The sequence below is a fragment of the Schistocerca gregaria genome, chromosome 2 (genome assembly GCF_023897955.1).
Source record: "Schistocerca gregaria isolate iqSchGreg1 chromosome 2, iqSchGreg1.2, whole genome shotgun sequence".
NCBI lineage: Eukaryota > Metazoa > Arthropoda > Insecta > Orthoptera > Acrididae > Schistocerca > Schistocerca gregaria.
The window spans coordinates 311,624,639-311,651,147 of NC_064921.1; the positions used below are offsets into that span (position 1 = coordinate 311,624,639).

At 42.9% G+C, this 26,509-nt stretch overlaps 1 protein-coding gene across 2 annotated transcripts in view; it reads left to right on the forward strand.

Annotated features, from left to right (window-relative positions):
* The window catches only part of LOC126336137 (suppressor of lurcher protein 1-like), a 659,041-nt gene that overhangs the window by 529,976 nt on the left and 102,556 nt on the right, over positions 1-26,509 (forward strand). For both annotated transcript variants that reach the window (XM_049999628.1, XM_049999627.1), the window contains exon 8: positions 18,041-18,255. In XM_049999628.1, coding sequence (XP_049855585.1) covers positions 18,041-18,255 — 215 coding nt within the window. The remainder of the gene's footprint in view (positions 1-18,040; positions 18,256-26,509) is intronic.

Here is a 26,509-nt window from a genome sequence, read left to right on the forward strand (position 1 = left end):
CTCTCAGAAACAAAACCAGAAGGAACCTATTCCTATGGTAACTTTTAAACCGCCATTACCATCACCCATTTTCCATCACATATTCCTGGAATAATTCTAATTGACCCATGTTTCATCAGGGTAATACACGAACTACCTCCTTCTCTTGTATCGTGAATCTTTATATGGAATGTTGTTCGTGCTGCACCTACGTCACTTCTTTGCACTCTCCTGCGTAACTGTAACACGTTTTTGTGATGACGAGCATTCATCATTCACGTGGAGAACTTTGAAACATCATTGTTAAAACCATTCATTTGTGTTACAGGTTACTTGCGATTTCGATGTTTTCCAGGCGACACGAAACCAACTTTTTCTACTGTTCCTACAGCTCTGACATTTTCGTTTACAACTCTCTTTACCATTCTCTTACCAACACCACATGGTTCTGGAGTTCATTGTTGTGTCTTCAAATGTCAGTGTACTGGTAGATAGGACAGCTTGACTGTGTAAGTGGAAGGGTAGCCCACAACATAGACAGACAACAGTATTCACAATTACAAGCACCCAAGCTTTACTTATCTTTCAGCAATAAAGGCTCTTAACAAATCTCAATTAAGCATGGACATAAACATGGTTACAAACATATGTTAACCTTCAACCAGTGAATAACCCGAATAAAGAATTGCCAATCAATAAAACGTAGATAAAGGACTGCTTTACGAGAATGCTTAAATTAAGTAAAATCATGAAAGCTTAGTTACAAATTTTATGTTAAGCTTCAACAGGTGAATAACCTCAGTGAAGTATTCTCATTTAAATAAAACATAGATAGGAAAATGCCTTACCAAAATGCTAGAATTGTGTAAAATCATGAAAAGCTGAGTTACAACTTTTCTCACAAACTACTGTGAATTTACAGCAAATAAACAAGTTTGATCTGCTTAACCAGAAAGTAACTGATAAGTCGAAGCGACCGAAGCCACCCAGAGCGGACGACCGCCCCAACGCTGGTCATCAACCGACATCGTCACGGCCCAGTGGCCACCGTGCTAAAACAGACTGACGTTTCGGTAAGCGAGCGACAACAACACAGGAGTAACACTGAAAGTCGGCGTACGCCTTACGAAACACGGCACACCCTAAAACGGGAGCAGGCACAGCTGACTAGCGGCCATACAACCGCGAGCACACAAACCTCACGCCGCCCGTACTAACGCGGTAAATGATAGCGAGCGACAAGACGCCACGCGCAAAGCAGCAACCGTGCCTACCCCTCGACTACAGAATGTACCCTGTCTCCTTGTCTATGGTAATACAATTTACAGCACACAAGAAACGTTTTAGCAATGGCATTAGTTCAACGCAAGATCAGTTAACAGTTACATCCAGTAAAGACTTACCAACGGATTTACCTTCAAACCAACTTCCGGACCACAGGCGAAAATTAGTAAACTTGGCATAAGTTTTCACCAGACCGATAAACAAGAAATCAAATTATACAGTTGGCAAAAATAGTCACGATACGCAAGCCCTTCAAGACCTTACCATCCTACTCACAGTTATCATTAACGGCGAAACATACACAAATGAATGACAAGAAATTTACCATTAAAAGCAAAAAACAACACACCACAAAGGTTAAATTAATTAATTTGCAGATGAGCCAGTCACTGAAAGCTCAGTTCCACAAGATTAGGACTAACCTCACTCGGCAGCAATACATTTGTGTGCGTGATAACTAGGTTGCCCAAACAGGACTCCAAAACCCAAAACCACAGGTCACACGTTAGCTGTCTTGTTCTCGGATACTACGCACCACCGGGCTAAGACAATCGCGACAAAACAGTCTCTGAAATTTCAGCTGCCTGTAGCAAACCAAATGAGTCAGGATGCATGAACGTAATGCACAAGCCACTGTTCCAGCCGGATCGTAATCTTTTCAATGTACACACGGACAGAACAACACACGTGGGCATAAAGGGAACAGCAGATGCGTACCAAGCAAACTGTACTGCGCCAAAATACAACCCACTTCACGTCCACAAACCGGAGCACTGCTCCCGGTGCTGGTGTATGCTCGCTGGACTGCCGCAACTCTCTGTCCCCCGGAAAGCGATGCTGACTGCCGCCTTGCTCAACGCTCCCTTCTCGGCCGTGCACAACGCTTCTCTTGTCGTCTCAGAATGTGACCGCAATGTCCGTTCTCCCCTGCTGTCCGCCCCAGACTCCCGTACTCGCACTCACTCCCTCGTTAGGAGCCGCTCGGACAGGAGGCGCTCGCGATCGCACATAGTGCCAACCTCAACCAGAGGAGTGATCGATAGCGTCTTGCGCCCGAGAGCAGCGCCACGGCTGAGTCAGCAGTAGGAGACCTGCTTTCAAATTCATTTTTATAAAAGTTATAAATGAAGTGAATTATCCCCCTCACGTGCTTCTGAAGCACTTCACATTTATCGCCGTTACTTGGCTTTTAAAAAAATTAACTTAAACATTTACAAATACATATTCGCACATATACTGATACAAAAAAGAACAAGAATACAAAAAAAAAACTGCCTGTTAAATGAATGACCTGGTTGTCTTGAAGTATGTCAACAGTGTAGCATGTAGTAGCGAGATTCTCGTTGTCTAGCTGTAGCTCGCTGCTAGCCGCTCGGAAAGAGAATGAATATTATTGGCTGCCAGTGGCCAGCAGAGGGGGATGCTGAGAACGGATGAAAATTGGGCCGCCTTCCATCATGACGCGGACTTTAGTGCCATATGGGCGTCTGGAGCCAGATCTTCTTGAGATCGTACATTCCCGTCACCACCGCTGCGTAATAGTTTACAGTGGCTACAGTCCTGCGAAACCTTCGTGCATGTTCAGCTTTTCGTAGCCCATTGTACGACTACATTCACTCAGTGACGTGTTGAATCTTATAGTTCGCTATATCATAGTGGCGCTACCAGCGCCACTCTTACGCAACTGGCACGAAATTTAAATCGACAGCATCTTTCAGAGGTTGAAACACGTCTACAGACTTTCGTTCATGCCGTACATTGCCTACTTTGTGTTGCGATTTTTTTCCGCCAGTGTACTTTGAACACCACCCCGTTTTATCCACGATGACTGCTAGTCCCTACAGTTTATAGGTAGCCATTAATTTATCCATTTGATACACGGCATCATCGTTATCGACAAGTACTTGATCGTCAGCAAACAGAAAACTTTGATTCTGTACTCTCACTCCTAAAGTTCCACACTGTGTGTTACAGTAATCAAGAACAAATCCTAAATAAAATTTAAATAAGGTTGGTGTGCCAAGGAGGTTACTATGGACAACAGTGGAAATGTTTGGAGTGGATGGTGCATTGTTCAATACAACTTAAAGATGTTTGGTGTGCCGAGGAGTTTGCTATTGACAGGAGTGGAAATGACTGGAATGGATGGTTCACTACTAGAGTTGGTGGAAAGGATCCACAACCAACTGAAGGCATTTGTGAAAGTTAGTTATAAGATATCGGAAAGTTTTGAAACAAGCATAGGATTAAGGCAGTGAAAATATACTGTTTTTCAGCGCTGCCAGGGAGTGTTGGAGACATTTTGTACTCGTAAGGGGCCAACTGTAGCAGCAGTACCTAACATTCCACCCCTAATATAACCCACCCCTTAATTACAGCTGGCCGGGGTGGCCCAGCAGTTCTAGGCGCTAGAGCCTGGAACCGCCCGATCGCTACGGTCGCAGGTTCGAATCCTGCCTCCGGCATGGATGTGTGTGATGTCCTTAGGTTAGTTAGGTTTAAGTAGTTCTAAGTTCTAGGGGACTGATGACCTCAGAAGTTAAGTCCCATAGTGCTCAGAGCCATTTGTACCATTTGAACCTTAATCACACGACATGGCACAGAGTGACTTGTTCCTCATTTCTCTGGTGAGGAACCTAATGAGCGACTGCCGTTCCAGGATAAGTTTTTGGAAGGAATGGCACCTGAAGAGCCAGAATGCACTCTTCTACAAACAATGTCTCCCGCCAATAGCTGAAAACCAGGGTTGTTTTGGAGAAGCTAATGAATACTTTACGACCGTTCCTCGTTTAGAGTCTCCTGAAAGGGAGCGTGACAAACTTACATACGTACAAAAACAGAAGCCCAATGTCAACTTCATTATAATCTTCACTAATCTAATCATTAGCTAAACCAAAGTTCGTGTCTACAAAACAAACATGGACTGGTCTGATGATACATATGAATGGATGTGGAAGTATCAAACTCGAGGAGTCTCATACTGAATAAATAAATCTCTCCCTGAAATTCTGTTCACCAACTGATTACGCTTACCCACAAAATTGCCTCCGTGAATTTGAAGGAACACTGCCGCAAAAGCTGCAGTAAAAAAAACCTGTGGTGGTTCCTGTAGGAGACACGCGAAATCCCGCAGATGGGTTCGCCTCTGGATGTACGTAATTAACGACGGCGACGGTGGATAATGCTCGCCGTGATTTAATACACGCATTAACGGCGCATTCAGGCGGCGCGGCGAGCGGCAATTGTTATCGCGCCGAGTCGTCCGCTGGCCTAATTAACATCGGCCAGACCCGTCGTGAATCATAGGCACGGCCTTGCCGGCAATGGCTGCCTCGACGCGCAATGCCGCAACCCCTTAGCTCAAACTTATCTTTCACGGACGTGAAATGCTAACAGGAATTAATTGCAGTGGACTAAATTATTTGCCAGATATGGTGTAAAGCGTAGTAGAACTTAGACACGTGAATAATATATAGTCCTCTCTGTTACTGAAATCACAGACGCCCGTCTGTTTCGTCATATTGTAAGGACAGCAGTGAGAGATAATGCAGCTGCCACATGGACTGCGGACACGGGCATCTCTAGACCGCCTTCCACTCATGCCACAGAATCGACTAGCTTGGTTCGGCTGGTTCCGTCAGAGGATCGCTTGGGAAACGATGTAGATCTGGTGAGCGCTGTATCCTCCGATATACACTGGCACCATCCCAGGCTTAGGTTACTATAACCACAATTCTCGTTCACCTTTGGGGTTTCTGTAGGGGACGCTAACTAGCGTTCGGTACGTGGGAATTTCTTTTATTTTGTCGCTTCCTTTGCCCTTCCTGCAGCAGGAAGGTGATGTGTTGTTCCAACTGGGTAATGGTTACCCACTCACTACCTGTGACATTCGTCGCGCTCTGCAAGACGTGCAGTTGCATCCCTGGCCAGCACGCTCTCCGGACTTGTCTCCAATTGGATACGTGTGGGATATCATGGGATGTGGTATGAGAAGTGAATCGTTTATCCGTCAACCAGTACCTCTTACAGAACTATATGAAGAGGTTGAGCGGGCGTCGCGTAACTTATCGAAGGCAGTATTCGCCATCTATAAGAGCACCTGGTTTCCAGAGGTAAGGCCTGCATTGCCACTCATGAAACCAACATCGCATATTAATATGAGTATTTCTGAATGGGCCGATACCTGCCAACGCAGAACCACTTGCGCTACTAATACGTAAACGTAATCTTTTCATTTACTCCATATGCACTGTTGTAACAATAAATCTGCAGTGAACTGGAAACCTCTAAAAGGTTGTACACTTTTTTTGGCACTGTATGTCTGTGGCGAGCTTGGCCCACACTTTTTGGACGTCCTTCCGTGCCGTACCGTATAAGAACCATTCTTATGACGTCATACATATGGAATGCCTCCCTGCAGCGTCAGGAGGAAAATGCATAGTATTATCATGTTCTTCTTCTCTTCCATTCCAATCTCTTATGTTGGAAACAGGCCAGACTAGAGTTTCTAAGCCAACTCTCTCTCTCTCTTTCTCTCTCTCTCTCTCTCTCTCTCTCTCTCTCTCTCACACACACACACACACACACACACATACACACACACATTATGGTGTCTCAAACCTAGCCCTGTTTTTGCTTGTATTACAACAGCGCAGCCCATCACAGATCAGTATGACACTGACCATTAGAACAAAACAGCCAGTCCCATTCTTACTCTCTCTACCTCCCACTTGGCAACAAGAAAACTTCGATCTTTGTGCCATACTTGACGCAAGTCACAATGAACCCTCAAATTAAATACTTCCATACCTAAAGTGTCTATATATTTGATCAAAATATATACAGAATATCTCCTACAACAATATTAAACACATTCGGCTCACTTAATGGCACTATCAGTCTAAATGCGTACTAAGCTTCACTTGTCAAGATCAAGCATCCATCTTGTATCACACTTGGTGCAAACCGTAATGCACCTTAAAGTTAAGTGTCACAATACTGTTTTATGTCTCAGTTATTATATTACAGTTCAAAATGCACTTGACTCATGTAATGGTGCTAGTATTGCACACTTTGGGCCTCGGCGTTATTACCAAATCCAAAATGTCTGTCAAAAATACATAGAAATGTTGACAGTACTGGTGCGAGCTGCAGTATTTCCACATATAAAATTTCTGTATTAATTAAAAAGATGTGTAAGCTTCATAAGCAACAACACAATGTAACAAAGTAAATTTGGTAGTTTAATTAATTAGCATAATGACAGATATACGTATTCTTGAAGTCAATGTGTTAAAAGTCGGTGGAATGATGACGTTGTTCTCGTGTATGAAACAAACTTGCTAGCTTCTTGACCAACATTTGCAGCCTGATAATGTATAACAAATGCCTGTCGTTCTTTTGTTCCTTTAGTCTTAATTACAGATCGGATGAAGGCAGTAGCTGAAATGACGTTATAAATGAAGTAATATATTAAGTGACGCATTCTCTTTCATTAAAAAAAATATTTCAAATTATTATGGACTCAATCAGGAAATTTCCCTCATTAATATGGTCGCTGGTTTGTAGACTATATATAAATTCTCTAGTTGATAATATTCGAAGCTCCGTAAGGTTCTTCGTAGGCAACAGGGTTGTCTGCAAGTAGGAGCAATGCTCGAAGAGACTAGTAAACTGCAGGAAGACCTACACAGGATAGATAATTGGTACAGGTACTAGGCGTTGACTGTAAACATATTGTGTACAAACAGGTGCAGAGATCAACTACTATAGAGTATTGCTGTCAAGTCACTAGAAATATTAAATACCATAAAATACGTAGGAGGAACCATTCGAAGCGATTTGAAATGGAATAACCATACGAAATGAACTACAAGAGAATTTGATGTTATGCTGAGATTCATAGGCAGAACATTCCAAAAATGTAATTCATCTGCGATACAAATGGCTTACATAACACTCAGTCAACAGAACGAGGTGGCGCAGTGGTTAGTACACTGGATTCGCATTCGGGGGGACGATGGTTCGAACCCGCGTCCGGCAATCCTGATTTAGATTTCCTGTGATTTCCCTACATCGGTTGAGGCAAATGCCAGGATGGTTTCTTGGAAAGGTCACGGCCGATTTCCTTCCCCGTCCTACCCTAATCCGATGGGAGCGATAACCTCGCTTGTTGGTCCCCTCGCCCAGATCGACCAACTAACACTCGGTCGATCGATTCGTGAATACTGACATCAGACAGTGATCATTACCAGGTTGGATTAACACAGGAGTTGGACGAGATGGAACACATTTTGACACGTTAGCATTTAGTAAGTGGGAGAACGTTGCTGAGAAACATTTTTTTTCTGAGCTCATGTGTAATTATAGCCACAGTGATAATTTGGTGAAAGTGTGCACTGTTGTATTGCGCTGGTCTCTAGTCTGCCCATTAATTGGCGTCATGTCGCACACTTCAGTTCTCAGTGAACAATGACCAAATGAAGATGCCTATGACAACAGAGTCTCCCGCCAAGTAATTGTTTCCACCTGATTACATGCTGCCCACTTAGATGTGACCATCCAGTGTGACAGCAAAGTGAGTCAATGATGTAGCAAATCACTACAGCTGGAACAAAGACGCTGCTGCAGTGTTTTGGATGGGACGTGTTTGGTCACCCACAATACAGCCCTGTGAGTTTCACCTCTTTGCTGACAAGAACCTTTGGCTATGAGGATAGCATGTTGGCACAGACGGATTGTAGGTCAGTGTAGGGGCCAGCCGCTGTGACCGAGCCGTCCTAGACCCGTCAGTCTGGAACCGCGTGACCGCTACGTTCGCAGGTTCGAATCCTGCATCGGGCATGGATGTGTGTGATGTTCTTAGGTTATTTAGGTTTAAGTAGTTCTAAGTCTAGGGGGACTGTTGACCTCAGATGTTAAGTCCATAGTGCTTAGAGCCATTTGAACCCGGTCAGTGTAGGGCATTAACAGAAAGCATAGGCGGATGCCTTCCATAAAGAGAATAGCGGAAAGCTGGTGCAACGCTACGAGAAATTTCTAAGATAAAGCGGTGACTATCTAGAGAAGCAGCAGCACATAAAACATTTTTAATGTTGTATGTGACTCCCAGTTCGGAATGTATTGGATCCTGTATTAAAAAGAAAGAAAGAAACTAGCAACATAAACTTGATTTTCAATGTTTTGTACAACTGTTGCCTGAATTTAAAAATTTAAGTGTTCTCCCTATTAACTCATTAAGAGGTACAATCTTATAATAAAAGTTAAACGCAGTGAGGCAAGTACTACTGTACGTAACGTGAGACAGAATAACATACGACACTCAAATTACCAAGATTATTTTCATCCAGCAATTGAGAACGAGAGCACTTAGTGATGTCCAATAAACTTTACACGTAATTTAAAAACTTTATGAAACTTTTTTTTTGCTGAACCTCCCCACAATATAACGTAAGGGAAAAAGTTTATCGCATACTACATTACCGCTGTCATTGCAGTAAGACTGTCGCATGAGCAAACCCTTTTAATTTATTATTCTTTTACTAACAAACCTATTCCAACGCATTTTGCAGACAGCACTGATATATACCACTGAGTGTACAGTACCTGCAAAATTACACTATGTGATAAAAAGTATCCGGAGATCTGACTGAAAATGACTTACAAATTCGTGGCGCCCTCCATCGGTAATGTTGGAATTTAACATAGTGCTGACGCACCTTTAGCCTTGATGACAGCTTCCACTCTCGCAGGCATACGATCAATCAGTTGCTCGAAGGTTTCCTGCAAAATGGCAGCCCAGTCTTCACGGGGTACTGCATTGAGGACAGGTATCGATGTCGGTCCGTGAGGTCTGGCGTTCCAAATCTCCCAAAGTTGTTGTATAGCATTCAGGTCAAAACCTCTGTGCAGGCCAGTCCATTACAGGGATGTCATTGTCGTGTAACCAATCCGCCACAGGCCGTGAATTATGAACAGGTGCTCGATCGTGCTGAAAGATGCAATCACCATCCCCAAATTGCTCGTCAACAATGGGAAGCAAGAAGGTGCTTAAAACATCAAGGTAGGACTGAGCTATGATAGTGCCACGCAAAACAATAAGGGGTGCAACCCCCTCACTGAAAAACACGACCAGACCATAACATGACCGTCTCCGAATTTTACTGTTGACAGTACCCACGCTGACGTTCATCGGGCATTCGCCGTGCCCACACCCTGCCATCGGATCACTATATTGTGTACCGTGATCCGTCACACCACACAACTTTTTTCCACTGTTCAGTCGTCCAGTATTTACGCTCCTTACACCACGAGAGGCGTCGTTTGGCATTTACCGACGTGACGTATGGCTTACGAGCATCCGCTCGACCATGAAATCCAAGTTTTCTCACCTCCCGCCTGACTGTCATAGTACTTGCAGTGGATCCTGATGCAGTTTGGAATTCCTGTGTGATGGTTTTGATAGATGTCTGCCTATTACACATTACGACCCTCTTCAACTGTCGCAAGTCTCTGTCAGTCTACAGACGAGGTCAGCCTGTACGCTTTGTGCTGTACGTGTCCCTTCACGTTTCCACTTCAGTATTACATGGGAAACAGTAGATCTAGGGACCTTTAGGAGTGTAGAAACCTCGCGTACAGACATGTGACACAAGTGACACCCAATCACCTGACCACTTTCGAAGCCCGTGAGTTCCGTGAAGGGCTCCGGCCGCGATGGTCGTGCGGTTCCAGGCAGTGCAGTTCGGAACCGCGGGACTGCTACGGTCGCAGGTTCGAATCCTGCCTCGGGCATGGACGTGTGTGATGTCCTTAGGTTAGTTAGGTTTAAGTAGTTCTATGTTCTAGGGGACTGATGACCTAAGACGTTAAGACCTCATAGTTCTCAGAGCCATTTGAACCATTTTGAACCGTGTAGGGCCCCATTCTGCTCTCTCACGATGTCTAATGACTACTGAGGTCGCTGATATGGAGTACCTGGCAGTAGGAGGCAGCACAATGCACCTAATATGGAAAACGTATGTTTTTGGGGGTGTCCGGATGCTTTTGATCACATAGTGTATATCATTGTAAGACTCATAGCTCACGATATATGACTTTAAAAAACTTTTTCTCTGTTACAAAGGTAACGTCAATGACGTAACACATAAAAACTCATTTGTAAGGCAATCAGAAGTTTCAAGCTGTTTTATACACGGACATTCGATTCTTTGAAGAATCGAGTTTTACTGGTTGGAATTCTGTCAGAGTACGCTCTGGGAATGGTGGGGTAGATTTATACGTAGATCTGCCGTCAATCATCCTTCCCACGCGCCATTCAAACATGGAAGAGGGAAATGGGGGAGGGGGCACCAGAAGTAGCCCCCGCTGTACGCGGCAGAGTGATTCGTAGAGTGTAGGTGTAGATGTAGATGTACATTTTTTGTATTAATATCAGCAACTTCCTCTTTTGAAGTAAACTAATTTAATTTTCGATTCTGGAAAGAAAAATCCAAAACTTTGTCCTTCTTGTGATTTGTTTGTCTTTACTTTAACTTCATTACCTATCGCATTCGTTAATACCCTAAAACCATACACTGCATAAATAATTATCCGTTCTACCGACAGGAAAAATCCTAAACATAGAACCAACAAAAAGGAAATAGGAGATTTATGGCGGTAAGCAAAATAAGTTATGCAATACAGAATGTCGATGGAGGAAGACAGTTCCTCAAAATTGGAACAATATGCAGTTGTTCTACTTTACCGTAGGGGATGTGGTGAGTATGTGTAAAAGTCTATGACTTTCCTCTCTTTACAAAATTTTTAAACCAAAGAAATGCTTAAGCTGGTTGTACAAGTAGAAATAGTGCTAATGCTCACTTGCAAATCGTAAAGGAAATTACGGAGTGGTGCTACAGCTTAGGCAACGGTCGCAGATATGGAACGAGTATCTAACACAATTTCACGTAAATGTGTACCGAAATGCCTTTAAAAACAAGTACTTAATTCAGTCTATCCTATTATACCGAAACAGATGTAGATTGAATGTGTAAACGGTTCTAAGTTCCAAATCCCACATTTGTTAGCAGAAACAAAAAGTAATCCATCTCTATTTGAAAGAACTTAAATTTATACGCAAAAAACGAGAAGCCATGCTGATACCAAAAAATTATGCTCCCCACCTCATCACAGCAAAAAATAACGAGACAAGTTACAAAATAAGTAATGTATTGACAACATTGTAAGTGCCATGTAAGAAATTGTCTTCTTCCTTGTGCCAACAGCAAAGTTTTTGTTTTCATGTGGCACTAACAGAGAGGCATTACGTTTTACTTGTGATAAAACAAGTACAAAAATATACAACTAAAGCAATAATATTTTAATTACTAGAATTGTTGTCAACGGAAACCATTTCTTAATTGTTTCAAATTTTTTGCAAGGGTGTAACGATATTAAATTCAACCGAAAAGATCTCTCAGTATTTACTTCTCTTTCTTACACGACTTCATTCTTTGGATCAGATGTTGCAATGTTTACTGAAAAAACTCCCTATGCTGTTGAGGAAGAAATGGCAACATCTCCTACACGTCTTTCTCTCGTGCAACTGATGATCATCATTATCACCATTATCTCCACTTCGGACATTTCTGTTTTTCTTGTCTCGTGCATGGAGGTGTGTGATGTCCTTAGGTTGGTTAGGTTTAAGCAGCTCTATGTATAGGGGAGTGATGGCCTCAGATGTTAAGTCCTATAATGCTTAGAGCCATTTGATCCATTTTAAAGCGTCCTCTGTCCTCCTTGACTTTTCTTCCCAGCTGGTTTCAATATTCCTATATATATAGAGGTTATTTGTGAAAACGTCTCCTCTCTATATCACAGACCTGAAATCCGCGGTTTGCGAGCTACATGCAGCTGTTTTGAGTCCGGCTCTTCTACTAAATATTTCGTGTGAGCGACTACGTGTATCTGCAGAGAGATAAAATGTGAATGCGTATCATCAAGTATCATCACACCGTGTTCTACAGTGTATTACTACCGAGCACTTGCCTCTGCAGGAACGACTACAACTACAGTTAAAGTTTCCCACCCCTCCGACTGGCAATTCTACCTGACTTGGTCCGAGGCGCTTGGCTTCCCTTCCAAGGTTTCCCCACAAGCGTCACTTTTTCATCCACTCGCTACCGTTCAGTGCATTTACGGGCCACGAAGTTTCAGTCGGCCTGTACGCAAAGGGAAGGAGAGCGATTAATGCTCGAGTCGAGGGAGCCACTCAGCCCGCAGTCTCATTGTGGCATGGTTAGTGCCAGTCGCGGCCGCAAACGCTACTCGAAACGTAAAGTTAGCGGAATGTTTCCGTTCCGGTGCAAATTTTCGTCATCAGTGCAAGAACTGTACTGATTTTGTGTTGATTTCTTCATTATTATAAGACGAAACATTTTTAGGTCACTGACATGGCTACAAGGAAGAAGTGAAGAAAAATGTAAGAGGAAATCCATTAACTTAGAAATGAATAGACCGAAACTTTCGCATTTATTCAGATCTCAAAAGACCTTTCGAAATGCACTATTAGTCGGGGATAAATTGTTTCATAACAAGAAATCGAATTTGGCGATACACGGTCATTTAACACTCAATGTCCTGTCTGTGATGCAAGGAAAAAAGAAATTGAGGAAATTCAGAAGAGTCAATAAAAGTCAAGTTCTGTATTTAATTACTTGCGTCAACTTTTGACAATATTAACACTAAAAGTTTTGTGAAGAGATTGCTAAGAGAGGAAAAGCATATACAGACGGCGAAAATGTATGAGAACACTTTACAAACAGAGTTACACATACAGAAATGTATTCGTAGTTGCGAATATGAACAACCCTTAGCTTATAAGCGAATGGCGACAATGAAAATTTGTGCCGGTTCACGACTCGAACCGGGATTTCCCGCTTCACGCAAGCGGTTGCCTTAACCGCTTTGGCTACCCAAACTCTCATATGTCATTGTTCATGCGTCAGATCCTTTGCTGGTACACATCTTATGTATTTCCCGCACAGAGGAAAAATTCAAAGTCGCTGCCCGGTATGAGCTTTTTTGTTGATATGAATAACGATGCAATGTTACTTCGGACATGTCCAAAGGAAAAACCACTGCAGCGACTAAAGCCGTTATGATATCCATGAAATGTATTCGTAGTTGCGAATACGAATAACCATCAGCCGTATAAGGCAATGACGACAGTGAAAAATTGTACCTGACTTGGATTCGAACCAGGATTTCCCTCTCTACGCGAGCAGTCACCTCAACCGCTTTGGTTATCCGTGCACTACTCAGAGCTGGAACCAAACTTCCACGTGTCGTCGTTCCTGCATCAAAACCTGTACTCATACACATATTATGTAATCCCCGTATCAGCGGACAAAAACGATATAACTGTTCTTGTGTTGTTTAAAAGAACGATATAATTTTCCTTTGGACATGCACCTCACCCTTATCGGTATTCACAACAGCGAATACATTTTATGTATTTCATAACGGCTGTAATCGTGGCACTGCCTGTTCATTAGGAGATGCATACATCCATCCATGTCCGAAAGAACACTGTGTGGTCCTTCTTAACAGTATATACCTTAGAATACAGTAAAGTTACACACGTCCTCGCACCTTAAGACCATTACGAAACAAGAACGTGGCATTTTTGGGAGAGAAGACATGTTCTGAATTTCCTGCAGGCAAGGTTCTGCTGCTGTTCGGGTAACAGGCGCCTAACAGTGTGGGAGTGAAATGGTGCAGCAACTGCGAACGTACTTCAAAGTTGAAGTACGTGGGTGACTGTGATTCCTGCGGGAAAAAACCTCTTAACCCCACACACATTAACTGTGACATTCTGATACCAAACGCTATGGCGCCTACAGACGTAGTGAAATAGTGCCTACAAGACGGCCAAAGCTAGACAGATGTGGCTGATGCTGATCGACCACAGATGAAAAAATCGAGGAAATTATTCGCAGCGACTGCAGATTTTCCGACTATGGGACGTTCGCACAACGGTTTCCAAATGGCTCCGTGACTGAGCGGCAAATTTCTATCGCCGAGAAACTGAGTGATTGGCAGAACCATCCGGACGTTGTTCACAAAGACTTGGGGACGATGTTGAGAAATGGTGTCACGTGTCTGTGTGACTGTGAAGTGTAGTGCACCGTTAAGTAACAGTTATTTGGCTTCCCATATTAATGTGAAAGCCACTTATTGAAGACCTCTGTTAAAAAGCTCGTTAATAAAAGCGTACGAATAGCTGTTTCGATATTTTAAGAACAACTATATGCTAAAAATTATTTATGAGTTACCATTTTTTTGGTAGAACAGTGAAAGATGGAACAGACAAATCCTCTCCGACAATAACCAACCAGCAACTCAAAGATGTTAAATTGGTTTCAACTTTATCGATAGCAGCTGACGAGACTTCTGACATAAATGAAACAACGCGTTTCTCTTTCTCTGCGAGTTATTTCATCTGCATGTCATAAAAATGAACCTTAGGATTATTGCCACTCAAAGGCGGAGAGGAAGTATTAATTGCTGTAATTTGAGAGCAATAAAAAATATTATATTCCACAAGACAAATTTGTCTCAGTTTCAACAGGCGAGTCGGAAACTGTGACCGGCGTAAAGATACAGTTTGTTGCCATTTTGAAAAAAATAAATTAATTACCATTGCATTATTCATCGAGAAGCGCTTTGTGCGCTGATACTTGTAGATGAAATTTGCAAATTTATGGAAATCGTGATTAAGATTTTCGATCTCCATTGCGGCTAAAGCTTTTAATCATCACCATTTTTAAAGTGAGAGTGAGTACTCATATTTTCTGCTGCATAACTAGATACATTTATTATGGAAAGGAAACATTCTGAAACGTTTCGCTTTTTTACAAACAGGAATTGAAACATTTTCTTTAGAAGGGTGTTTACTATTCAGAACTAACGATCAGTGGTTCCAAAATTTTATTTCATGGCTTAAGTTACATCTCATCCAAACCAGCTCAATCGTAAAACGCAGGGGACACAAAGTAATTTTTTCCTATATTCGGAGAAGTTATTTTACTCGGAAACAAATTCCGCCTTTTTGCTGAATACTTCGAAAGACAGACTTTGTTTTTCGCAGCAGATTTCAGGAAATTGGTAAGAGCAAAGCGACGTCAACCTTCGTCAAAAAGTATCTGTTATTCCTACTTTAACATAATTACGTACTCCGCCTTTTAATAAAGGCATTGGTAAATTTTAATTGGATAGGTGGATTAAAAAAAGCTAAGAACTGTAGTTGTCGAAATTTTGGAATCTTTGTGCTGATAAAGAAGTAACGGATAAAAACAAATGTGAACTTAGTTTACGGCACAAGACCTGGAGAAGCAGTATATGCTGATTTGTAACGCCTGGAATAATATTCCTGACTCGTACACACAGCTGAAGAAACCAATGTGGGCTGTTCTTTTCTTATACACGTCCACAAATTTATTCGAATAATCAGTTTTAAGCATGAACCTTATCAAGAATAAGTTTAGAAGTCGTCCTATTCATCAGAACTTCGAATGGTGGCTAAAATTAAATACCAAGAACAATAATAGATTATATCCTTATTTGAAATGATGTAAAGATTTAGTCAACGTACTTAAACTTTATTAATTTTAGGGAGCGCTGTGGAGATAATGATGTTTTAGTGGCGACTATTGAGAAAGATATGTTGAGAAAGTTTGGGCATACAGAAATGATCAAGGAAAGGAGATAAAACAAATAAATATTAGTATCATCATTGTAATTACTCTTCATAATTCCATCAAATTATCTTGAAATCTAACAGTGGACAAAAAACTCACATTTTTGTGAATAACAAAGTGTATGTATTATTTTTTATTCCTGCTGCTTATAAACATAATAAAGAACGAAACGTCGTGAATGAAAGAGTCTGAAGGGATCAGATTCATCGAACGTACCTCAGTCAGATCGAGAACGTTTTCAGCACAGGCAATCTTAGGGGTATCCTAATTTAGTTAACGGCAATATGTCTACCTGTGCAGTTGAAGTTGAAATTTGGCTTTCAAAAGAAAATTCAGTATTTATACTGTCGATATTTGGCTATTTAGTTTCCGAGACTGAAAATGATGAGCATGAGTGAACGAAGTTGGAGAGAATCGTACAATATGCTGTAGATAGGTATGTGAGGATGAAAGAAAATGGGCCAGCTGTGTAAATGACAGATGTACGAATCAAAACCTCTGTTCCTACGTAAACCATTTTACGGATGGGCGTCGGTTCGATAGTATTCGTTTGTGTAGAGTGTCACTCGGAAAAAAATAGCTCTCTGTCACAAAGACCTGCGTTTACAGTTGCTGGCTGAGGGGAGGACTTCATCTCGTATGCATAATATAAACACAGTTACTGCCTGATGGTGTGTTTTTAATATCCTACTATGAACGCTGCCGCACCCTGTATGAGCTCCGTGCAACAGATTTTGGCAAGACTACAAATGAAGAGTAAGAAGGCGAAACGTGTGTCTGAGTGAGGAAGCACTGGGGGTAGGGTCGGGGAAGTACAGGCAGTCGGACTTGTCTGGGACTGGCGACCACAAACGTGCATGGCAAGTGCAAAGTGCGTGCAGAGGGATAGAGTGTAATCGCTACGATGGAAGATGTTATCAGTTCTACTTTTACTAACGTAACATGGGAATACATAGTGTTCGCAGTGGGAGGCAAAGAGACGAAGGGATCTCGATGTGGTTTATTATGGGTTTTCAGTAACGATAAGTTGAATAGAATAGTCTAATGAGTAGAGTACACTGAATGAGAGTAAGTCGGAGAAAGACGAAAGTAATGAGAAGTAACAGCAATGAGAAAAGCGAGAAAGTTAACTTCACACTTGGGGATCACGAAAGAGATTAAGTTAGGGGAGTCTGCTACCTAGGCAAAAAAAAAGGAAAATCAAGACGGACGCAACAAGGAGGACATAGGAAGCATATTAGCACTGGCAAGAAGTGTACTCCAGGACAAGAGAAGTCTGCTAGTATCGAACATAGATCTTAAGTTGAGGTAGAAATTACTGGCAATGTACATTTCGAGTTCATAATTGTATAGTAGTGAGGCATGGATCATGGAAAAACCGGGAAAAATAGAATTGCAACATTTGAGATTTGGTGCTACAGAATAATGTTGAAAACCAGCTTTCAGGAGAGACTTTATGTGAGGGCGCTACCAAACCGAAAGTCACGTTTTGGAGTATGGTGATTATTAAACACTTTGACTTACAATGTATATCGGTGTATCCTTTTTAATAGTTGGTCTTATCCTTTCTAAGTTTTCCAAACACTTTGTGTTGTCGTTTCTTTCTGAATATGCACCATAACCTTTCTGTGTGAAACATGTTACTAAACGGAAGAGATGTTTGTCAAGTTTTACTTGTTGTTGCCAATCTTACGGTATCTACATGCTTTCAGGTTAGTGACCCTACGAACGGATGCTGGGTCTTTGAGACCTCCAGAAAAGCCTAAGATTAGTATTTAATAATTCGACGATCCAATAATACTTCATTTAGAGGTATTGGTGGAGGCGGCTGAACGTGACTCTTTAGGTGGCTAAATAAAGGAATAGAACATCACATAGAGTTTAGCATATTTCCAAGCTTACATACTATTCTTATTGTTCTTAACTTGTTCTTCCATAAGTTCAGTATGTCCTTAAACTTCTGTTAAATTTTCCTATGGCAGTGAAAAAAAGAGGGTGTAAGGTTGAGGAGCTGTGAACCAGCGCGCCTGTTACAGCTGCCTGGAGAGCCCAGATATGGTGTCGGTTTTCGACGGCCCCAGTCCGTCGGCGGCGGCGGTGGCAGTGCTGTGCGACGAGGCGTCACACCTTGAGGTGCTGTCCACGGGCTCCAGCCTCTACGTGGAGCTGACGGCGCGCTCCCGCTGGCCCGGACAGGGCTTTCGCGCCTCCTTCCAGTTCCAGGGGCCGGGGGACGCCAACCACGCCACAGGTCAGTCCATACCTCAGCTCACTTCGTCACACCGCACCGGGAATGCACAAGTGAACAGAGAAAGCTGGACCCCCTGACTCCAACCGAACATTAATGTGATACGAAAGGTGATATGTGCGCTTATGTGAAAATTGAGGGAGTAATTAACTTACGCATGATGAGTCACTGGTAAGTAAGATAGCTGGATGAAACGTGGGCCACACATGTGTAGTGTAGTACAGAATGTACTGTAATAAAGACCCAATGAGACGAACAGAATGACTCTTTTATTCAGACAATGATTACACTGAAGTCACCACAATTCGTGATGGTTCCATAGATATTAAAAACAGCTGAGCTTGGTTCTTAAGAGCGTGTGTGATCACCAAGGTCGGACTGGGATACATTCCGCTGCAACATGATGCCTTGCTAGCTACAAGGTTGTGGGCTTCCAAATAAAAAATATGTGATGGCCCTCAACTACATACCCTCAGACTCAGAGTTGAAATATTAAAAGTTTTGGGGGGTTTCATTGTCTAGGGGCTGGGATACGTAGTTGCCGCATCACAAGGCAAATACTGCTGAGTCTACAGTATACAATATGAATATACACATGAACAGAATGGTCGAAGGTTCCTACCACTCAGCAATTGCGAATTTTGAATGTAACATAGAAATTTATAAATGAAAGATTGCAATTAAATAAAATCTGCGGGTGCTATTTTAACGACTTTAAATGATGGCTACGATAGCAGAAGTACCTTTGAGAATTCCATTTATTACTGTAAAACAATTATTGGTGTCGATGGTCGAGCAATTAAATAACATATAAATTGAATAACAGGGAAACAATAGATTCCTACTTCACGTAATTAGTTATGAGCATGGGTGTGTGTGTTTGTCCTTAGGAAAATTTAGGTTAAGTAGTGTGTAATCTTTGGGACTGATGACCTTAGCAGTTAAGTCCCATAAGATTTCACACACATTTCAACAATTTTTTGAGTTACGAGCAACAACACAGCTCGCGAGATATTCACTTCTAAACGAATACTGCGCCTTCACTGCAGAAGCCATGGAAATCTCAGAAATGCACAAGTCGGCACTACGAAATATTTCTATCTCCCTCGACCACACGCAAACTGCTCAACACCCACCACGTCCAGCACTTCCCCATACCCGATGCTCCTCCCCCACTTCCATACAGTCTCTCAATTGACTTTAGTAGTCGTTTACCGTAGTAACGAGTGCTGTGATTGGCTAGAGCGCTCCTGCCATGTCTCCACGCCAACACACACTCACAAACATATTGAAACACATAAGAAATACTGGATTTACTTTTAATATATTTAAATTAAGTAAATATTCCTACGAATGAACCATAAACACGCTCTAACACACATTATTAAATACATAAACAAATCAAATAAACATATATCTAAGGAATAGGAACAAAAGTAGACCAGTAGCCTAATGTCTCTGTGCTTTCTAAAACACAGTAAATATTTCACCAATTTCTTCATGAATAGTATATATCAGATACAAACAAAGACATAGACGAATAAATATATTCATAAGCATGCTTCTACCGTTTTTTCGTGGCACTGTGGAGTACGTATGACCAGACGCGATCAATAGTAATTGGCCACATTGACCTCCAATAAACCCAATAAGTTACGTGCCTGTAATTCCTGCCAATTTAGGCTTACACTCATAGCTTCATAAAGACACGTCGATCTTCAAAATCGGATGAACCGTTTAGATTTTGGAAATTCGTTACTGGATGTTACTTGTACAATTTCCAATCAAATACCAAACTTTAAACTAATAAAGATATTGTAAATCTGATTACACCATGATAATCGTCGTAAAAATAATGGTAATGTACATGTTTCTTTTTAAGGTATCGTGATTCCTCTGGCTATTGTTATTTTCTACATGAATTGTGAAATGTCTGCCTTTATGGTTTCACAAAGTCCGCCATCTTTGGCACTCCCAGCATACAAATCTCTTTCACTGGCACGAAGCAGAGTCCTCAACACAGCGTCAGCATGGAATTCCCAGCCATGCGCTTTGCCATGACCACGTACTGGGACTACCCCTCTTGCTCCAGCTGATATTCGGCACCACATGGTTGCCAACGAGCCCCGGCAAGCCGAGCAGCCCGTGCGTCCAGGCCAACACCGAACTCAGAATATTTTCAGGGTGCCATAATTCACCCTTTACCTCACAAGGTCAGTAAGAAGGTTTTAACAACTGCTGCATGATCAATGGCCCATGCAGACGAGCTACAGTACGTCTGCCTAATGTATCTCACACGTACTCTATGGGTTATAAGTCTGGGGAACGAGCAGGCCAGTCGATTCGCTGGATACCCTCTTGGTGGAATAGTTCGTTCGCCTACCGTGTTCGATGGGCTTGCGCATTGTCATCCATGAAAATGACGTCAGGGCCAAATGGAAAAGAGGCACATGGATAAAAAGTCCTATGTCATTATAACCGTGACGGTTCTGTATCGTGTTCAAAGATTTGGACGTCAGTATGACCACGCAACATTATACCTTCGCACACCTTATCATGTGGAACACCACAGCGATCATTTTCTACAAAATTCCTCTCACACTCGCCATATGAGGGTACGTCCAACATTATTCATCAACAACGATCCAGTAGTAGTCAACCACAGTAGTGGATGAATGGCCAACATAGGAACCCATTCCACAACATGCAATAATATCCGTGATAATTACACGCCTGTTAAGAACCATGTCTCGCATTGTGTAATATCTAGGGGAGCACCATAAATCACAGTGACTTCAGTGTAATTATTATCTTTGAATAAATTATTTCCGTTCGTCTGACTACGTATTTCTTTCAGTTACTTCCTCAACTGTACTGTAGCAGTTCCAAGATTCATCGAGCTATGTTACTTGGCAGCGACGCACCATGGAAAAGTTTTTCCGTCCCATAATTTGCACACTAGCATAATATTCGCGAGCCATTGCCCCAGAGACTGGGAGAGTAAAGTTTTCACTAATGTCAGTCACGGCCTGTCAGAGTCCTTTCGGATGTAGAGCCGAGGAGATATGCCTGTCTCAGTAGTTCAACACGACACATTGTGTCACATTTTAGTCTTAAAAATGTATACAAAGGGTTGAAAAAATGTTAAGTATCACCTTGCAAAACATAAAGCTCCGTAATTACATTTCTATTTTGTACTTCCTCATGTTTTCGCTGCGTAATGATTATCCCATTAAGTTTCGTGCTTGCAGCCACATAAAACTGTCCTCCTAATATTTCGTCCACGTACCTCTCGGCTATCTTCAGAGTGAGCCTTGAGGCTGAAGCTACCAACTTCCGAGGGCTGAAAAGGACAGAGCGAGTGCTGCAACTTCAGCCTGTAGGCTCGCTCTAAAGATGGGTGAAAGGTACACGGTATTAGGTTAACGTGGCTGCACGCTAGAAATTGAATGACTAATTTTTTTGCTTGCTTCCGTGTATACGTCTCCAAGCCCGAACTAACGCCAGTATAGTACCGTCATAGATGAGGCAAAACCAAGTAGCGTAGCCCCTTCTAAAAGTAGAATATCCTGCAGTTATCCATTTTCTGAATTACAAGGCGAACAACACTGCAACAGTTCGTACTGATCAGGTATAAATGTCATGTCCGTCAACAGTGCACCATCACATGACGTAGTGATTAGATGGTGCAGGAACTTCCAACGTGGGTAAACAACTGTGCCTGATGAAGTCCGAGGTAGCCGACTATCTCTGAAGACCTGAGAATCGAGAAAAGAAATGGAGGGTCTTCGGAGACCGACCCACTGCAATCGTTGTGAAGGAAGAGATAGTGGAAATAAATCATGAATCAGTTGTCAGTTGGATCATAACAAAGTTCACCGTTCGATGGCTTCCGCGAGGGCTCTCATCCATTTAGGATGCAGAACGAACAGAGCTGCAGCGGAAATGTTACCTCTATTTCAGAACCAATCACCACAGAGAGAAATGAGCACAGACAGTGGCAAGATTAGGATTCTCCAAAACTGAAAAAAGGCGAAGACCGAGGCATCGTCTTAAAAGTGATGCTGAGTGTTTTCGGAGACCCCAACCTACCGAGCGCTTTTTTGCTTCAGTGTTCCCATACTGCCCCCTTCTATTATACCAAGCCGCCGAATCGTGAAAACGTTCTCCAAGTGGCCCATATTTAGAATATCGGCATACACGAGTACTGGTTCTGCATATACTACAACTGTCGTTTGTCCACCTATTCCCCGTTGAGTTTCCAGAGCGTCACTTTTAATGTGAGTGGTACCATGCTATCACTCCATGAAGTTAAGACATGGTTCACTTTAGCTGTGTGCACATTAATATATATTTTCCACAGCATAGAGGCAGAGCGCGCTCTTACATTGCTGATGTTTTTTGTAAATAATTATTGAAAGATGTTTCTGAAACGAAAATGAAATTATTCTTTGAACACATTGCTTATGAATTATCCCGTAAACTTTAAAGGATGATCTCTTTACAGATTGAAATTTTCGGGAAGTTCGGTTACAGTGTTAATCTTGCCACCGAGCAGAAAATGTCTTCTAGTTTTCTTGACAGTAGATGTCTTTGTCTAGGTGTAATGCAAAACTACTTCACAGAAACTACAGTACTCTACAATAAACAGACATTTCGACAATTTTCACTAAAATGAAGGGAACCTCTTATATAATGCAGTCTTTCGAGGTTTTAGTTCGATTTTGTGAATGACAGATTCTCTTTGTTTTGACGAATTTAACCGGGATCATATGTGAAAACAAAATTATCATTTCTTGAAATTCCAGATAACGTGTCTCAGCACATGTGTGTGACAGATAAATGAAAGAGTTTGTTCAGTGCATTTCACGAAAGAATTTACTATCAAGAATGCGGCCTTATGGGATACATCCAAAACAAAACATGCAAACGTAACATAGACACATATACCCGTACTTGGGCATCGTAATGCATGGAATCGCCCAGAAGAGGCATTTAATAAATGGTGAGCCGGAATCTGACTTCTTGTGCTTATACAGCTTAGTGTAGGAGTATGATGGCGTGGGGTTTGGACTGAGGGCTGTGCACGCGTGGACTCAGTCTAATAACTAAACACTCATAAGATCTTCTTAGTAACACAACAATAGAAATTAAATTAATTTTTAATCCAAAATAATTCTTGAAGAACGGCTCGATCTAGAGTATAATAATGAAAATGTCTTCAGCACACTGAAGAAAAGTTCATTGAAACAGAATTAAATCCATCCTGCAGCAATACATACAATGAGACAACGGCAATAACAAATAAAAATTGTGACGGACACACGAAAAGAAAATAAGTATGGCGTCTGCAATTTACCATTGGCGACTATGACAAATCTTAGATTTAAGTAAGATCAGCTACGCAGCACACAGTCTTTGCCTGCGGCATTCTTTAGTAAAATGTAATTTTAATAAAGGTGACTTTATCAAACATTGTTCTATTGCTGCTCTCATTACCAACTAGTCTCTACTAAAAGCTCCTGTCAAGTACCACAATACAATCTAGTACACAATAAAAATAAGGACTATGTTTCATAGAGACAAATACGAAGGTATTTTCATTGTACAAATGGCATGAACCAGATCGGTCAGACTCACTGCATAATAAAACAAGGTAACCTTCTTTATAATAAAACATACAAATCAACTAAGCTCTCAGCGTGTAATTAACAAATGAAATTGACTCTCGTCTTTCGGAAACACATTCGCACACCCATCGTGCTACCACGCAAAAACCGTAACACGTTGCACTATAACCGTTGACTTTCCCTGCGCAGTATGCTTCTTTAAGGAGTCCTCTAAATGCATTGCTTGTACTATCCACTGTACTCTATATTGGATAACTGAACCACTAAGATACAGACGACGGCTACTAAAACACGTAGGTTGTGTTCCTTCTCAAACACGGAAGCCCCTTGCTCTGCCTCCACAGGAATCACCATCCTCTGGCATCGGAAGAGATACCACCCGCTCCACCAGACTGTTTGTGTTCACACAGGGCCATGCTCTGCACTGATCGTTAGTGATATCCCTTAGACTGTTCCTTGTCGTACCAGCTTGGAGAAAGCTCTTGGCCATACATCAGTCATGTCTACTGTGATGTTCGACTAAAAGAAGTATACATCGATATCTTGCACTCCGTGTTCAGACTACGAGAGGCCTACCGGAACCATACGACCGCCGTGAGTGGCGTGAGATCAGCACACCGCTCTCCCAGGCGTTATGACGATATTATTGACCGAAGCCGCTAATATTCGGTCAAGTAGCTCCTCAAGAGGCATCAATAGGCTGAGTGCACCCCGAAAAATGGCAACAGCTCATGGCCGCCGGATGGTCACCCATCCACGTGCGTGCCACGCCCAAAAGAGCTTAACTTCGGTGATCTCACGGGTACCGGTGTATCCACTGCGGCAAGACCATTGCCACATCGTTATCTACATTTACATACATACTCAGCAAGGCATCGTATGGTATGTGGCGGTGGGTACCATGTTTCACACTAGTAATTTCCTTTCCTGTTCCACTCGCAAATAGAATGAAGGTAAAACGATTGTCTATATTCCTCCGCAAGAGCCTTAATTTCCCTTTATCTTGGTGATCCTTCTGTACGTACGTGGTAGCAGAATCGTTCTGCAGTCAGATGTCGGAATTCTAAATGTTCCCAGTGGTGTTCCTCGAAAATAAGACCGCCCTCCCTCCAGAGATTCCCATTTGAGTTCCCGAAGCATCTCCATAACATTTGTGTGTTGCTCGAACCAACTGATAACAAATTAAGCAGCCTCCCTCTGAATTGCTTAGATGTACACTCCTGGAAATGGAAAAAAGAACACATTGACACCGGTGTGTCAGACCCACCATACTTGCTCCGGACGCTGCGAGAGGGCTGTACAAGCAATGATCACACGCACGGCACAGCGGACACACCAGGAACCGCGGTGTTGGCCGTCGAATGGCGCTAGCTGCGCAGCATTTGTGCACCGCCGCCGTCAGTGTCAGCCAGTTTGCCGTGGCATACGGAGCTCCATCGCAGTCTTTAACGCTGAAAGCATGCCGCGACAGCGTGGACGTGAACCGTATGTGCAGTTGACGGACTTTGAGCGAGGGCGTATAGTGGGCATGCGGGAGGCCGGGTGGACGTACCGCCGAATTGCTCAACATGTGGGGGGCGAGGTCTCCACAGTACATCGATGTTGTCGCCAGTGGTCGGCGGAAGGTGCACGTGCCCGTCGACCTGGGACCGGACCGCAGCGACGCACGGATGCACGCCAAGACCGTAGGATCCTACGCAGTGCCGTAGGGGACCGCACCGCCACTTCCCAGCAAATTAGGGACACTGTTGCTCCTGGGGTATCGGCGAGGACCATTTGCAACCGTCTCCATGAAGCTGGGCTACGGTCCCGCACACCGTTAGGCCGTCTTCTGCTCACGCCCCAACATCGTGAAGCCCGCCTCCAGTGGTGTCGCGACAGGCGTCAATGGAGGGACGAATGGAGACGTGTCGTCTTCAGCGATGAGAGTCGCTTCTGCCTTGGTGCCAATGATGGTCGTATGCGTGTTTGGCGCCGTGCAGGTGAGCGCCACAATCAGGACTGCATACGACCGAGGCACACAGGGCCAACACCCGGCATCATGGTGTGGGGAGCGATCTCCTACACTGGCCGTACACCTCTGGTGATCGTCGAGGGGACACTGAATAGTGCACGGTACATCCAAACCGTCATCGAACCCATCGTTCTACCATTCCTAGACTGGCAAGGGAACTTGCTGTTCCAACAGGACAATGCACGTCCGCATGTATCCCGTGCCACCCAACGTGCTCTAGAAGGTGTAAGTCAACTGCCTTCGCCAGCAAGATCTCCGGATCTGTCCCCCATTGAGCATGTTTGGGACTGGATGAAGCGTCGTCTCACGCGGTCTTCACGTCCAGCACGAACGCTGGTCCAACTGAGGCGCCAGGTGGAAATGGCATGGCAAGCCGTTCCACAGGACTACATCCAGCATCTCTATGATCGTCTCCATGGGAGAATAGGAGCCTGCATTGCTGCGAAAGGTGGATATATACTGTACTAGTGCCGACAATGTGCATGCTCTGTTGCCTGTGTCTATGTGCCTGTGGTTCTGTCAGTGTGATCATGTGATGTATCTGACCCCAGGAATGTGTCAATAAAGTTTCCCCTTCCTGGGACAATGAATTCACGGTGTTCTTATTTCAATT